Source organism: Notolabrus celidotus, chromosome 9 (genome assembly GCF_009762535.1).
Source record: "Notolabrus celidotus isolate fNotCel1 chromosome 9, fNotCel1.pri, whole genome shotgun sequence".
Classification (NCBI taxonomy): Eukaryota; Metazoa; Chordata; class Actinopteri; order Labriformes; family Labridae; genus Notolabrus; species Notolabrus celidotus.
Genome location: NC_048280.1, coordinates 14463507 through 14475243, shown reverse-complemented (window position 1 = coordinate 14475243; position 11737 = coordinate 14463507). Strand labels below are relative to the sequence as shown.

The following is an 11737-nucleotide window of genomic DNA, read 5'->3' as shown; positions in this document are numbered from 1 at the left end:
CACTGTGACCTCTCTTAACTCTTTTTCTCTCTCTTTTACTCTTTTGAAAGCCCTTTTGCCTGATCCCTTCACTAACTCTCATGGGAAGGGATAGGTCATTCATCATGGCTAGCTAAACATCCTGGTCACCCCCATGATTAAGTGACTCTTTCAGGTCAGACATCTTGGTAGCACATACTATTTCAAATGGTTGTGTTGTCCTGCACAGATGAGTAAATGTTTGTGCATGTTTTTAAACTGTTCATCATCCTGTTAGCAGCAGGATATCAAACTCAAGTCTCTCGTGTGCTCACATTTGTCAGAAACCATGTAGTCACTAATCAGTTCTTTTCCGGCCCTGACTGGTTCTGTTGATTTTAAGGCAGTGACTGACACCTGGAGTCGTCTGCTGCTGAACTCGTCTGGTCTGGTGTTTCTTCCATCTTGAAGGGGGAAGGTTGATGCTGATGACAATTACAGGTGTGTTTGTGTGTATGCATCATGTGCATGTGAACAGAAAGGTCTTTTCAGCATAACAGATAAGGCAACAGACTCATAGTTATTCATCTGTTCAAGGTTTTATGATTATGGGAAACAGGCACACATATACAAAGTCAAATATCCTTGAATCCAAGGACATAGTTTCCATTTCAGCTGTTAAGAACTCAGATTTAATGTAAATATTAATATGAATGTGGATTAAAAGCTTTCAGAAATTTATCAAATTTGCATGTCTGTTTTAAATTGTGCATGGATACCAGCAGTAAAGGAAATAAGTCCTTTGATTTTAAATTTTACAAGCTTTTAACAAATGTATGAAATATTTCCTATTAAGCAGTTAATAATTAATGCACAAAAATGCATAGTTTAAATAATTTAACAGTCTCAAAATATTTAAAGAAGTGTTTAGTGGTGCAGTGTCATAGATGGCTAGATTATTTGCCATAGAAGAGGTCAGTGATGCTAGTTCTTGTTTACATTGTTTTCAGAAGTGGCACGTTTTGCAGCCATGGATGCATTCTCCACTCCTTTCTTCTTGACATAGTCTTGTAGGCTTTGTAACATGGACTCTGAATAGAGAATCGTGAGAGGAATAGACCGCAGCAACCAGCCCTGTATACACACACACAAACACAGGAACAAATCAGTCTCTTGCCTTGTCATTATTGTCATTATTTAGCCTCATTAAACAGTTGTAGAAGTAATTCTCACCAGAACCATGTGGCAGATGCTGCCATATGTTTTGTCTCCGGCTCTGATGTACTGCAGGGAGCTTTCCACAAAGCCTTCAGGAGACAGAGTCACTAAGTTGGTTTTTTGGTAAGCTGCCATTTGTGTTGAGACCCCAAATGGAGACACCGCCTGATAAAAAGAGATACAGAGAAAACTCTGACAGGTCATTGTAGCTCATTCTCTCTCTGTTTGATTTAGAGAACTTGAAATGGATAATAAAAACAAAGTACCTGTATAATGACCCCCTTATCTTTGTATTCAGCTTGCAGGGCTTGAGATAATCTTTCCACAAACACCTACAGGAATACAAATTATTGAATGTGTCATGGTGTAACCTGGTAAAAGAAAACTAAATGTAAACTGGGGGTGGTGTGCTTACTTTAGATGCAGCATATATGGTGTACATAGGAAATGGGACAGAGGCAATTCCAGATGAGATATTCAGTATCACCCCTCTTCCTCTGCAGAGGCAGAAAACATGGTTTTACTTTAGTGGCCAGAAATCCCATTCAATTAGTATATATCTTATCAAACATTACATATTATTAAGAAAACATGTTAGGGAAACCTGTTCTGCATGCCTGGAAGGGTTATTCTGCACATCTGGAAAAAGGAAGACGTTCAGATTAGAGACTATTATAAAGGTTGATAGAGTGCATATCTCTTGGAATAAAACAAACAATCCTGCACACTCTCCATCATTTCTTATACTGTTCCAAGATATATATTAATGATAACCTTGATGAGAGTCTGAAAATATAAAAGTAGCAAATAAGGGTAAGTGATGGACTATGTGAAGGATTACAGAAATATACACTTACCTTGGCCATAGTTTTCACATTGCAGTTAATCAACTTTGTAATTGTCTGAAAGCACAGTTTAAAAAAGCCACATGTAAGATGACATGATTTATAAAAACGTGAAATGAAATTGTGAGACATATAGTGAAAACAATTTTTTTATTATTGATGGTGCAAGATGGATTTATTGAATCAATAATAACCTGTTACTCAGGGCTGATACTGATGAGATTGATTCTTTACATTTTTTGTCTGTTTATGCACACCCGAGGGTAAGGAAGGCTTCGTTTCAGTGAGCAAAGATGCTTGCCAATTCTGACTGAAATCACTTTTGTTAAAGGTGACATATTATGCTCTTTTTCATCAAAATATATTGGTCTAAGTGGTCTTCTTTAAAGTTTATTGCTCAAAAAAACACTTTGAAATCAGATTTTGGTATGCCTGTAAACCCCTCTTTTTCAGCCCTGCTCAGAACAGGCTGTTTTCTGTGTCTGTGCCTTTAAATGAGGATGAGCTCTCTGACCACGCCCCTTCAGGAAGTGGATGTCCCCTGATCTAATGTTTACATGTTGGCTGAATATACACAGCTGCTCACAGACCCGTGTTACTTCAACCCTCTGAATTTGATCCAGAATCTGATCCTGACGGAGAGGCGCCTGCAGCAGGACCTTTCTGAACGATTGGTCACATATTTTGTGTTTCTCGTTGTTTTATTTGTCAGTATGTCGACGTGTGTCTTGGTACACAGCGACAAACATGTAGCTATGTGGCTATGCTAACTAGTGCTAGCACTTTTCCATGAAAAATAAAAATCATCCACTAGATCTTCAAATCTGCAGACATGGGGAGTAAAATCAACTGTTGTGTTTATCAAGACAGCCTACAACTAGCATGCCTCCCTCCTAAGCTCCTTGTTAGCACACGTGTGCAGGTAATGAAAAACGGAGGAGGAGTTGAGTTGTATTTTATACAGTCTATGGGCTGTCAAGCTCCGAGCTCTGACTTCCGTTAAAGACCGGATGTCATTGTGACGTATGAAAAACACTGAAAACTGAAACGGCTCATTTCAGCACACATTTACAGAAAGGTGGAGAAATCAGAACAGGAGCAGAATGGATTTTTTTCATTTTTGGGGGGTTTGTTGACATGCCAGGGACACATATTTCAGGTAGAGAACCATTAAAAAGTCGATTTTGCATGATATGTCACCTTTAACACACACAATACAACAGTTCTGACTCTTTACTGGACTAACATCAGAAGTCCATATGATGGTGGTAAAACGTGTGTTACTAAAGTTGTTGTAAAGAGTGTGAATGTGACTAGAGATCACATCATAAAGGGCAAGTAGGGACACATCTGCAAGTAGCAGTGACTCAGGATACTGTTCTAAATACGCCGTTACCCGGAAAATTCATTGGTGTTCCAGCTCGCGAGTCAAGTGTTATGAATTCAGTGATTGTGTTGCTTTAGCGTTTGGGTTGTCTCTGGTACGTCTTTGTTGCAAACACAAACTTTCACAGGACTTGAGGACTTTTTTTTCCAGCACATAATTTGCAAGTTGCACTTCTGTTGTCCTCTGAAACAGTGAAAAATGTCAACACATCCTATTTTTTCGCTATCTGATAGATTGCACATCACCATCAACTGTGTCAGGATGAGGCGACTTGTAACAACATGTATGAAAGCAACTTTATCGTTTTTTATCATAAGATATAAATGTATTATCAGAGCAATACATAATGAAGTATGCAGCCCAATACATAGGCTATTGTACATCCCTACTTAAAGCTGCTGTTGGTAGGAATGGTGTCAAAAACCTTAAATTATTTCTGCTGGGTTTGGAGAAAAGGTCATAATACCCATCAGTACTCATTGGTAAGTGAAGTAATTTGAGACTATCGCGAAATCTCTGTTTTCCAATGCCTATGTATAAAGCAATGTTATTATTCCCCTCGTTCCAGTTATCACAGACCAATCAGAGCTACTTCCCAATCCTCCGTCCTGATTGGTCAAGTGGCGGCCCTACTACGTCGCCCTGATTAGCTGGGAAGCCACTACTTCCCCCTTTATGGTTTGTTTCAAAGTTACAGACGCCTGTCTGCTATGAAGCAGCTTTCTGTGAGTGTGTCACTTTTTTTGTATGCATGAGGATACTATTGAGTGATGTAAATTTCATTTAAACATACAAAATTCATAGATATTTAATAAGAAAGGACATTTTTGTTTAATTATAAAAAATAAATCTACACAGAGCACCTAAAACAATGAGGTACCACTGACCTTGTCGAGCTCTGCTGACCACAGGAATTTGCTGGGGACGACACTTGGCAGCATGCCCACATTATTGACTAGTGAGAACAAAGAGGTTTGTGAAGAGAATTAGAAGATTTTGCAAAAACAAATAATGATCAACCTCTGACATTTGGTGTCTGTGGGAGAATAAGAAAGTCTACCTAAAACCCCAATGTCAAGGCTTCTAAGCTGATCCTCAATTTCAGAAAACACATTTTCCTTTATGAAGTCTGTTACGATCACTTTCACCCTCTGCCCTGTTGTTTCACCTAAGGAGGAAGAACATTTTTGGTCAACATCAAATAAAATAAACCAAGCAGCATACTTATAGATGTACTCAGTGTTAAGACTCACAAATAAATAGGGAAACAAAAAGCATGGTTACTTATTTTCTTGGCAACCTGGTCCAATGTTTCTTTGGTTCTGCTCATGATAACCACGTTCATTCCTTGTTTGGCCAGCTGAGGGAGGCATGAGCACAGTTAGGAGAAATGCATCACACAAAAGGTCAAATTCATAACCTGTATGATGAGTACATGAGGATAAAACTTCAGATGCAGTCAAAAACACAGAATACACACTGAAAACCTACTGGATATAAACAGATAGGACTTGTGGCAAGTGTTTTATCTTTTAGAATATATTCACTTGACCTTTACTTCAGATTCAAGTGCAGAAATGTTACAAACATGCAAAAAAGCTACTTTCTCAACAATGACATACCTCAAATGCATATGCTCTGCCTATTCCTTCTGAAGCACCAGTCACCACTAAAACAAGGAAATGGAATGCATGGAAAAGTGTTAAAAATCACTGGTTGACTTTATTATTTGCAGTTTCCATTTCAAACACTAGGGGTGGTGTTCATCATATCTACTGTAAGACAGATCCTGGGATTGTCTTTGTATTTGTTTTTGTTTACAGTACCAAACCCATCCTGTTACACACTGTGCTAATACAGTCTGTTCCCCCGAATCTGATAAAGAATTTGATGGGATCAGACAAGAACTGCCTGTTTCTGAGTCACCCCTCTACCATGTCCTCCTCATCATGATCTCATCAGTCTTAGGCTCTTTTCTTCAGTATTTCCAGAATAAAAAGAAAGGGCTATCTTATTCTAATAAGTAACTATCCAGATTTATGAATAGACTTAAGAGCACTGGAATAAAATGGATACTTTGGTTGGAGTTGTTTTTGGCTTGGAAATAAGCCAAGAGCATAATCTGAGATCTAATGCAACACTTGTACAAGCAGCAAAGAAGACTCTATTTATTTAATATTTCACTTCAACTGTGAATGTGTGCACAGTCTTTGTATCTTACCACACAAGAGCAGTGTCAGATGACTGAGCTCTAAGCGTCAAAACTTCAATAAGGCTCCTTTCTAGTCCTTTCAGCAACTAATTACATACCATGCAATCGCAAGATCAAAGAAATGCTCTCTTTTTATTTTTATTTTTTAGCATGAAGAATTTATTTCTCTAGTTTTTCTCTGACAAACTAAAACATGACATGGAACTCACCAAGGAAACTAATAATTTGCTGTAATGGTACTTTTCCAAAATAGCAAAGGCATGGTATTGACCATGACAATTGACAGTTTCTGTCTGTTTAAAATGTAATTAAGAAAATTGTAAAAGAGTTAATGCATGTTTTTGAATAGACTCAACTTTGCATGTTGACACTTTCAAAGAGTTGAAGTTTTTCTTACTAACTTTTGGTGGTATTTGAAAACACGGGTAGTTCTGTTGTCATTTAATAAGGTATAAAATAATCTGTTTTGATATGTCTGCTGTCACTCCTATACAGAGGAAGTTATTATTTGCATAACAACCTGCTCTCTATACATTATCTCGCTTATAACTCGGCTACAAACTAAGGACATAAACAATTTGACACAAAGTATGAATTAATAAACCCTCCGATTCCACTGTGGGTATGCTTCCTTGCAGGACAAATTAACACTAAAGTAAAAATTTCAACTCACACTCAAGTTTAAATGAAAAAAAAATCTATGTCTACATTTTTGTCCTCCTTTGACTTTTTCTTCTCTGAGCTTTGTAGTTGACACACCTTTAAACATAAATGAAGCAAATCTCAACCTTTTAACATCTTTGATTTAATCACCACTGTTTAGGGTTTACATTAATGTATAGTGTTTGGCAACCCAGTGATGCGCTCAGCAGCTGTGCTGATGCACGCAAGCATTGCACTCTCATGCAATGCTTGGATGCATGAGAGGACTTGCTTCACTTCTCTCTATCAATGATAGTCAGGGCCCAGCAGCTCCCCAGGCTGCTTTCTCATCTGTGCCCGGTAACTGTCATAGCTTGACATTGAAAAATCTTGTTTTTGCCAAATTCATTATAAGTTTAAAATGTTTATGGAAACAAATGTTTTTGCCACAGTGCCCACAGGCAGAGGTGAAATGTGCTGGAACTCCTTTATGTGGGTGCATTTAAAATGATGTGTGTGATAAGGTGTCCCTGGCATCACTTTTATTGGGATTTAATCATAGTTATCAAAGTTTTTTGACCAAGTAGAATCAAGTATTTACACAACCTGGTAACAAGTAAGAAAATCAGATAATGATGCATGGAAAAACCGCTAATAAGGCCTTTTCAAGAATGTGTGCACCTGAAACTGGATACTGCTTAGAGCTTATTCAAGCTGCTAACACTGGGTCTTCCTATTTTCAGGAGTTACATAAACCATGATTCTGTTAATAATTGTCCAGCCTAATTTATATTCAATTCACTTCAATTGTGTTGAAAGTGGTACAGGGACCTCAGATATAAAATACTTAACTTTAGGTTTACAGGTTTAGGTTTAGCATCTCTTTGAGCGATACAAAATAGAACATATCAGAATATGAACTTGGCTCAAACAATTATTTACAGAAAGTAGAGTTGTTAGTATAACTGTTTTTACAGTTTTCTTATTTTATGGTTGTATCCATCCAAGCATTGTTCAAGGGAGTAGTATCAGCGTGTATGTGTGTCAGCATCAGCAAAATCTTCATTACAGTAATTTCTACAATGGGTACTTAATAAATGACCTAAAGGCACAAACACTCACACATTATGGACTTTAACCTCAGCTGGCCTCTACATCAGATTAATCTCAGGCCTCTTGAAATAAAATAAAAACAAGGCTCTGGGTGCAGATTTGGTTTCAGATTGTCATGCTGATCAGAGGGACAGGGTTTCTCTAGGCTAGAACACACTGTTCTGATGGCTGTTTTCCCCCCTGTCCTGGAAAGGAATGAAAGTGGTCTTTAAAAAAGAAAAGAAGATCAGCCCAGTATTCTTCTCTTTTAATAGGGCTTCTTTTTTTTTTTTAGGTCTGTGGGAGACTGAATAACCTCTTATGAAGATGCCAAAGTATTTCTTGTGAGTGGATGAGATGGCTATGGGACCTGCATAGGAATGTTTTGGTGTGATGACTGTGACTTGTTTTGAGTGGTGAGCAAAGTTGAGTGTATCCATTCAGCTGTGTTTGGTTTAAAACATACTCAGGCTGCCCTCAAGTTTAAAGTACAGTTATATGTTTGGTTGCTTGCACCAGTTTAGGAATGTAGTAGCACATTCCAAATTATCTTTATTTCTTGCTTTCGGCGTACCCGGAGGGACTTCATCTGAATGTTTTAGGAAAGCAGGGCAGTTTGTTCTGTCTTGTGTACTGGGAGTGTTCCTTTTGGCAACAGTCTCACTTCTTGCCTTAGTTTTTCCTTTAAAATCCAGTTAATCTGTGCACCATTAGGCATTAGTGAACAATGTTTCCTTACTCCCTCACTGTCCTTATTATCCCAACAGATTGTCTTGTTCCCTTAAGTTCAATGCAATGCCTTGTTTCCTGGTTCTTGGATATTTGCCCACTCCCTGTATGGGGCTTAACTTCAGAACAAGTTCAACAAACCCAGGATACGGTTTCATTATCTCTGTAGCCCAAGTGTTGTCTACTGGCACCTTAGCAGACTTTAGCTGAATGCAGAAAAGGTGTTTTTTATATAGAGAAAAATAGGTCAAACACAACGTTGTGTTAAGACACATCTATATATGAGAGCTGCTTACAATCATGTCATAGACATTGTCTCTCAACTTAATCTTCGCATCTCAAGTTGTTGCTCAGACTGTCAAAAGGAAACAGCACACAGAAAAGTAAGGGAAAAGTCTTGATTGGGAAATCCATGATTGCTTATTTGTCTAAAAGGAAGCTCCAAACTATTGGCCATTGCTCTCTCAGGAGCTACATAGTCAACCTACTTTAGCTGATGGGTTAAGAGACTGCTTTCAACCCAACAACCACAACGTTTTAAGCAGCCACAGTCTCTCAACTAATACACAACTTGATAAGTAAATTATATTATCAAACAAACAAGAAAAAACTAAGCACTTCGTCCAGGCTCTAGCTACAATTTACAAGTGCCAAATGTAAGAAAGTAGGTATTTAATCCTGCTGTGAGATGAAAACACCAACCTAACCCAGAGAACACAGGCTCAAACCTGATGTGACCTCACCAACCCCAAATCCTTTTCTGCGCTTCTGGCCCCTTGATTTGTTTGTTGTTTTTGGAATGACTCTTGTGTGTGACTGCCTAATGTTCCAGTACCAATAGAGCCTTTTTTATTATCCTGCAGCTGTCTTTGTAATTGAGTCTCTGCTCAGCCCACTTCCATTGCATTCTCAAAGCTATCTTTAACAAAGCAGTGAATTATGTTGCAGAAAAGGTTAACTATTCTGATATTTTTCAGGGAATTTGGGCATCAAAACATTGATCTCTTTTGCAAGTCTTCTTCCAAGGTATGAACACATGGCTTTAGAGAAAAAAAAAGTCAGAGCTTGCCACTTAAGGCAAGAAGATTATGCAAGTTTAATCTTGTGTAGCCAAAAGTGAGAACTCATCCAAAAGTAGAACAGGAGCTGTGTTTTTTTTCTCAGCGGTTTTGCATGTCAAGGCACCAGCATGTGCCTTGACATGCTGTGTTGCATTTGATTGCACTTAGTTGTAAAGTAGGACAGCTATCTCAAGATTCAAGGTTCAAGGTTTCTTTATTATTCCCGGGGGGCAATTTGTCTTTCAGTCAGCGGTGACATAAACAAAACAGTACAACAAGTCACACCAACATCATAACATTCAAAACGGTAACAACAGTAACAACATGGAAACAACAGTTATGCAGCATCATTAAACAGGCTAGCTGCTATAGGTACAAAAGAGTTTCTTTTCCTATTTGTCCTGCTTTTCGGCATCACGAATCTGCGGCCTGAGGGAAGCCTGCGAAATTCAAGAAAAAGAGGATGGCACAGGTCAGCCACGATGGACCGGGCCTTGCTGAGGGGTTCTGGCTCAGTGAAGGCTTGACATGTCAGGCAGGGGTGTGCCCGCAACCCTGCCTGAAATGTCTTCACTATAGCCTGCAGTCTATTTTTATTTTTTAGACTTGTTGACCCATACCAGGACACCATTGAAAAGGTTAAAAGCGATTCAATAAAACAGGAATAAAATCTCACCACACAGCTTTTAAAATTATATGGGTATTTAACCAAAATGTAGTCAGAACCATTAAGGTTATTGTGCACAATTTGATGACTGTTAGAAAACAGCCTTGCTGGATGTGATGTCATTTTTATGTATGTATGTATGTGTTTTCTTAACATCAAAACCGTAATTATATAACCTGGAAAAAAATGAATCTGCTGTTTTATCACAAAGTTATTCATCTTTTTTTGACTCTTGAAGAAACTTAAATTGTCCCTTTGTTAAGTGTCCCATCCACAATATACAATACATGCATCAGTACACACTCTCACACATCCACATGCACACAAGACTCACCTGCCCACTCTCCCAAAGAAGTGAAGAAGCTCCTTGGTAAAGGAAAGAACAGTTTGGGAAAAAGCATCCTGCTGAAAAGCAGCAGTTTCCCTCCATAGTAGATAACAACTGCAGAACCAAGAGATATCAAACACAGTTCTGTCCAATCCATTTTTCTCCTCCACAACAACAAACAGCTGCGTCAAGCCTCCCTGTGCTTTTGTCTGCTCCTTGTAGTTTGGTGATTCAGTAAAAACAAAGAATGACAGAATGAAGGGATAGGTCTGCCAAAAGACACTCCCATTTCAAGAACTGACACACATACTTCAAACTCACTCACACATGACACACACACACACACACAGACACACACACGCACGCACACACTAACACACACACACACACACACACACACACACACACACACACACACACATACACACACACACACACACACACACACACACACATACACATACACACACACACACACACACACACATAAACACACACACATACACACAAAAACACACACACACACACACACACACACACACATAAACACACACACACACACACACACACACAAGGGGATTTCTTGGTGATAGAACTGTTCAGAACAGAGGTTGACATTAGGGGCTACATGTGATGAAGACTTTTACAAAGATAGCTGTAAAATTACTCTCCAGCAACCACAGTCATGAGTTATCCCTTTAGGACACTTTCATGGTTTTCTCCTGATCAAAGGTTTTATTGAATCTTAACCTCTCTTGTATTTTTATGAACACAAATTGGGCTATAAGTACAGAAATACAAACCTGTCTTAGACATCATCTCTGCATGCCAACTCCACTTTACATCTCAAGTTTCTTGTTGGATTTTAAACGGTGGCCAAAGCAGGGAAAAATAAGTCTTGGCCTGGATATCCTCCATTGCTTATGTTGGGGCCTTATCTGGAAGCCCCACAAATTTGGATATTTCCACCAGAGATAAAATAACTGTTAAACAATAGCCGGTAGGTTGACAAGAGTGACCTCAGACCAAGGTTATTTTTTGACCAAAAGACTTTGTTCTCCATCCATGTGATATCAGAAGGATTACATAGAAATGGACAAATCATTCCATTCAGTTTAATAAGGATTTGGGGTCATGCTATATGATGTCTTTAAGAGTGTTTAAATGATCATAGAACTAATATATAGTAAGCGCTATCATTTAAAATGTTTGTAATTTAATTAATGAGTGTTTTCTCTTTGAATAATAGATTTGGCCAGAGTGAGATGCCCCATTGGTTTGTTGAATGCCTTTGTGAAGTCTTGTGTTCAGCAGTTGGTCACAGTCCTGTATTTCATGACCTAGAAATTTGGACAAGAGAGTGAGCAAACTACACGATCAGACAGAAAAGGAGAAGTCCAGACTGAAAGTAAACCAGTGGCAAATGACAGATGCATAGAGAAAAGTGGTAGAGAGGAAATAGTTGACAGATATTTCAAAGTAGAATGTGTGTTTGGCAACTGGCCACTGCCCTGTCGGATTTCATGAACCAGAAGTTACCAAGCTAAACAGTCTTCTCCCATCAAATGCATTAGCTGCTCAATGAGTTAGTCACCAAA

At 38.5% G+C, this 11737-nt stretch overlaps 1 protein-coding gene across 1 annotated transcript; it reads right to left on the bottom strand.

Moving 5' to 3' along the window:
* Positions 1-541: 541 nt before the first annotated feature.
* Positions 542-10359, bottom strand: hsd17b3 (hydroxysteroid (17-beta) dehydrogenase 3). The gene is made up of 11 exons (XM_034692484.1): positions 10146-10359; positions 5031-5077; positions 4693-4768; positions 4469-4576; positions 4296-4363; positions 2034-2078; positions 1781-1815; positions 1592-1673; positions 1443-1508; positions 1192-1341; positions 542-1092 (listed from the first exon to the last, which is right to left on the bottom strand). The coding sequence occupies exons 1-11, from the start codon at positions 10294-10296 to the stop codon at positions 943-945; spliced, it is 978 nt and encodes a 325-aa protein (XP_034548375.1). The 5' UTR covers positions 10297-10359; the 3' UTR covers positions 542-942.
* Positions 10360-11737: the final 1378 nt, after the last annotated feature.

Coding starts and splice junctions, on each gene's coding strand:
- hsd17b3 (XM_034692484.1), bottom strand. CDS start 10,296: ATGGATTGGACAGAACTGTGTTTGATATCTCTTGGTTCTGCAGTTGTT. Junction 1,674..1,780: donor CTTCCAGGCATGCAGAACAG/GTTTCCCTAACA, acceptor CTGCCTCTGCAG/AGGAAGAGGGGTGATACTGA. Junction 1,342..1,442: donor ATAAGGGGGTCATTATACAG/GTACTTTGTTTT, acceptor TCTTTTTATCAG/GCGGTGTCTCCATTTGGGGT.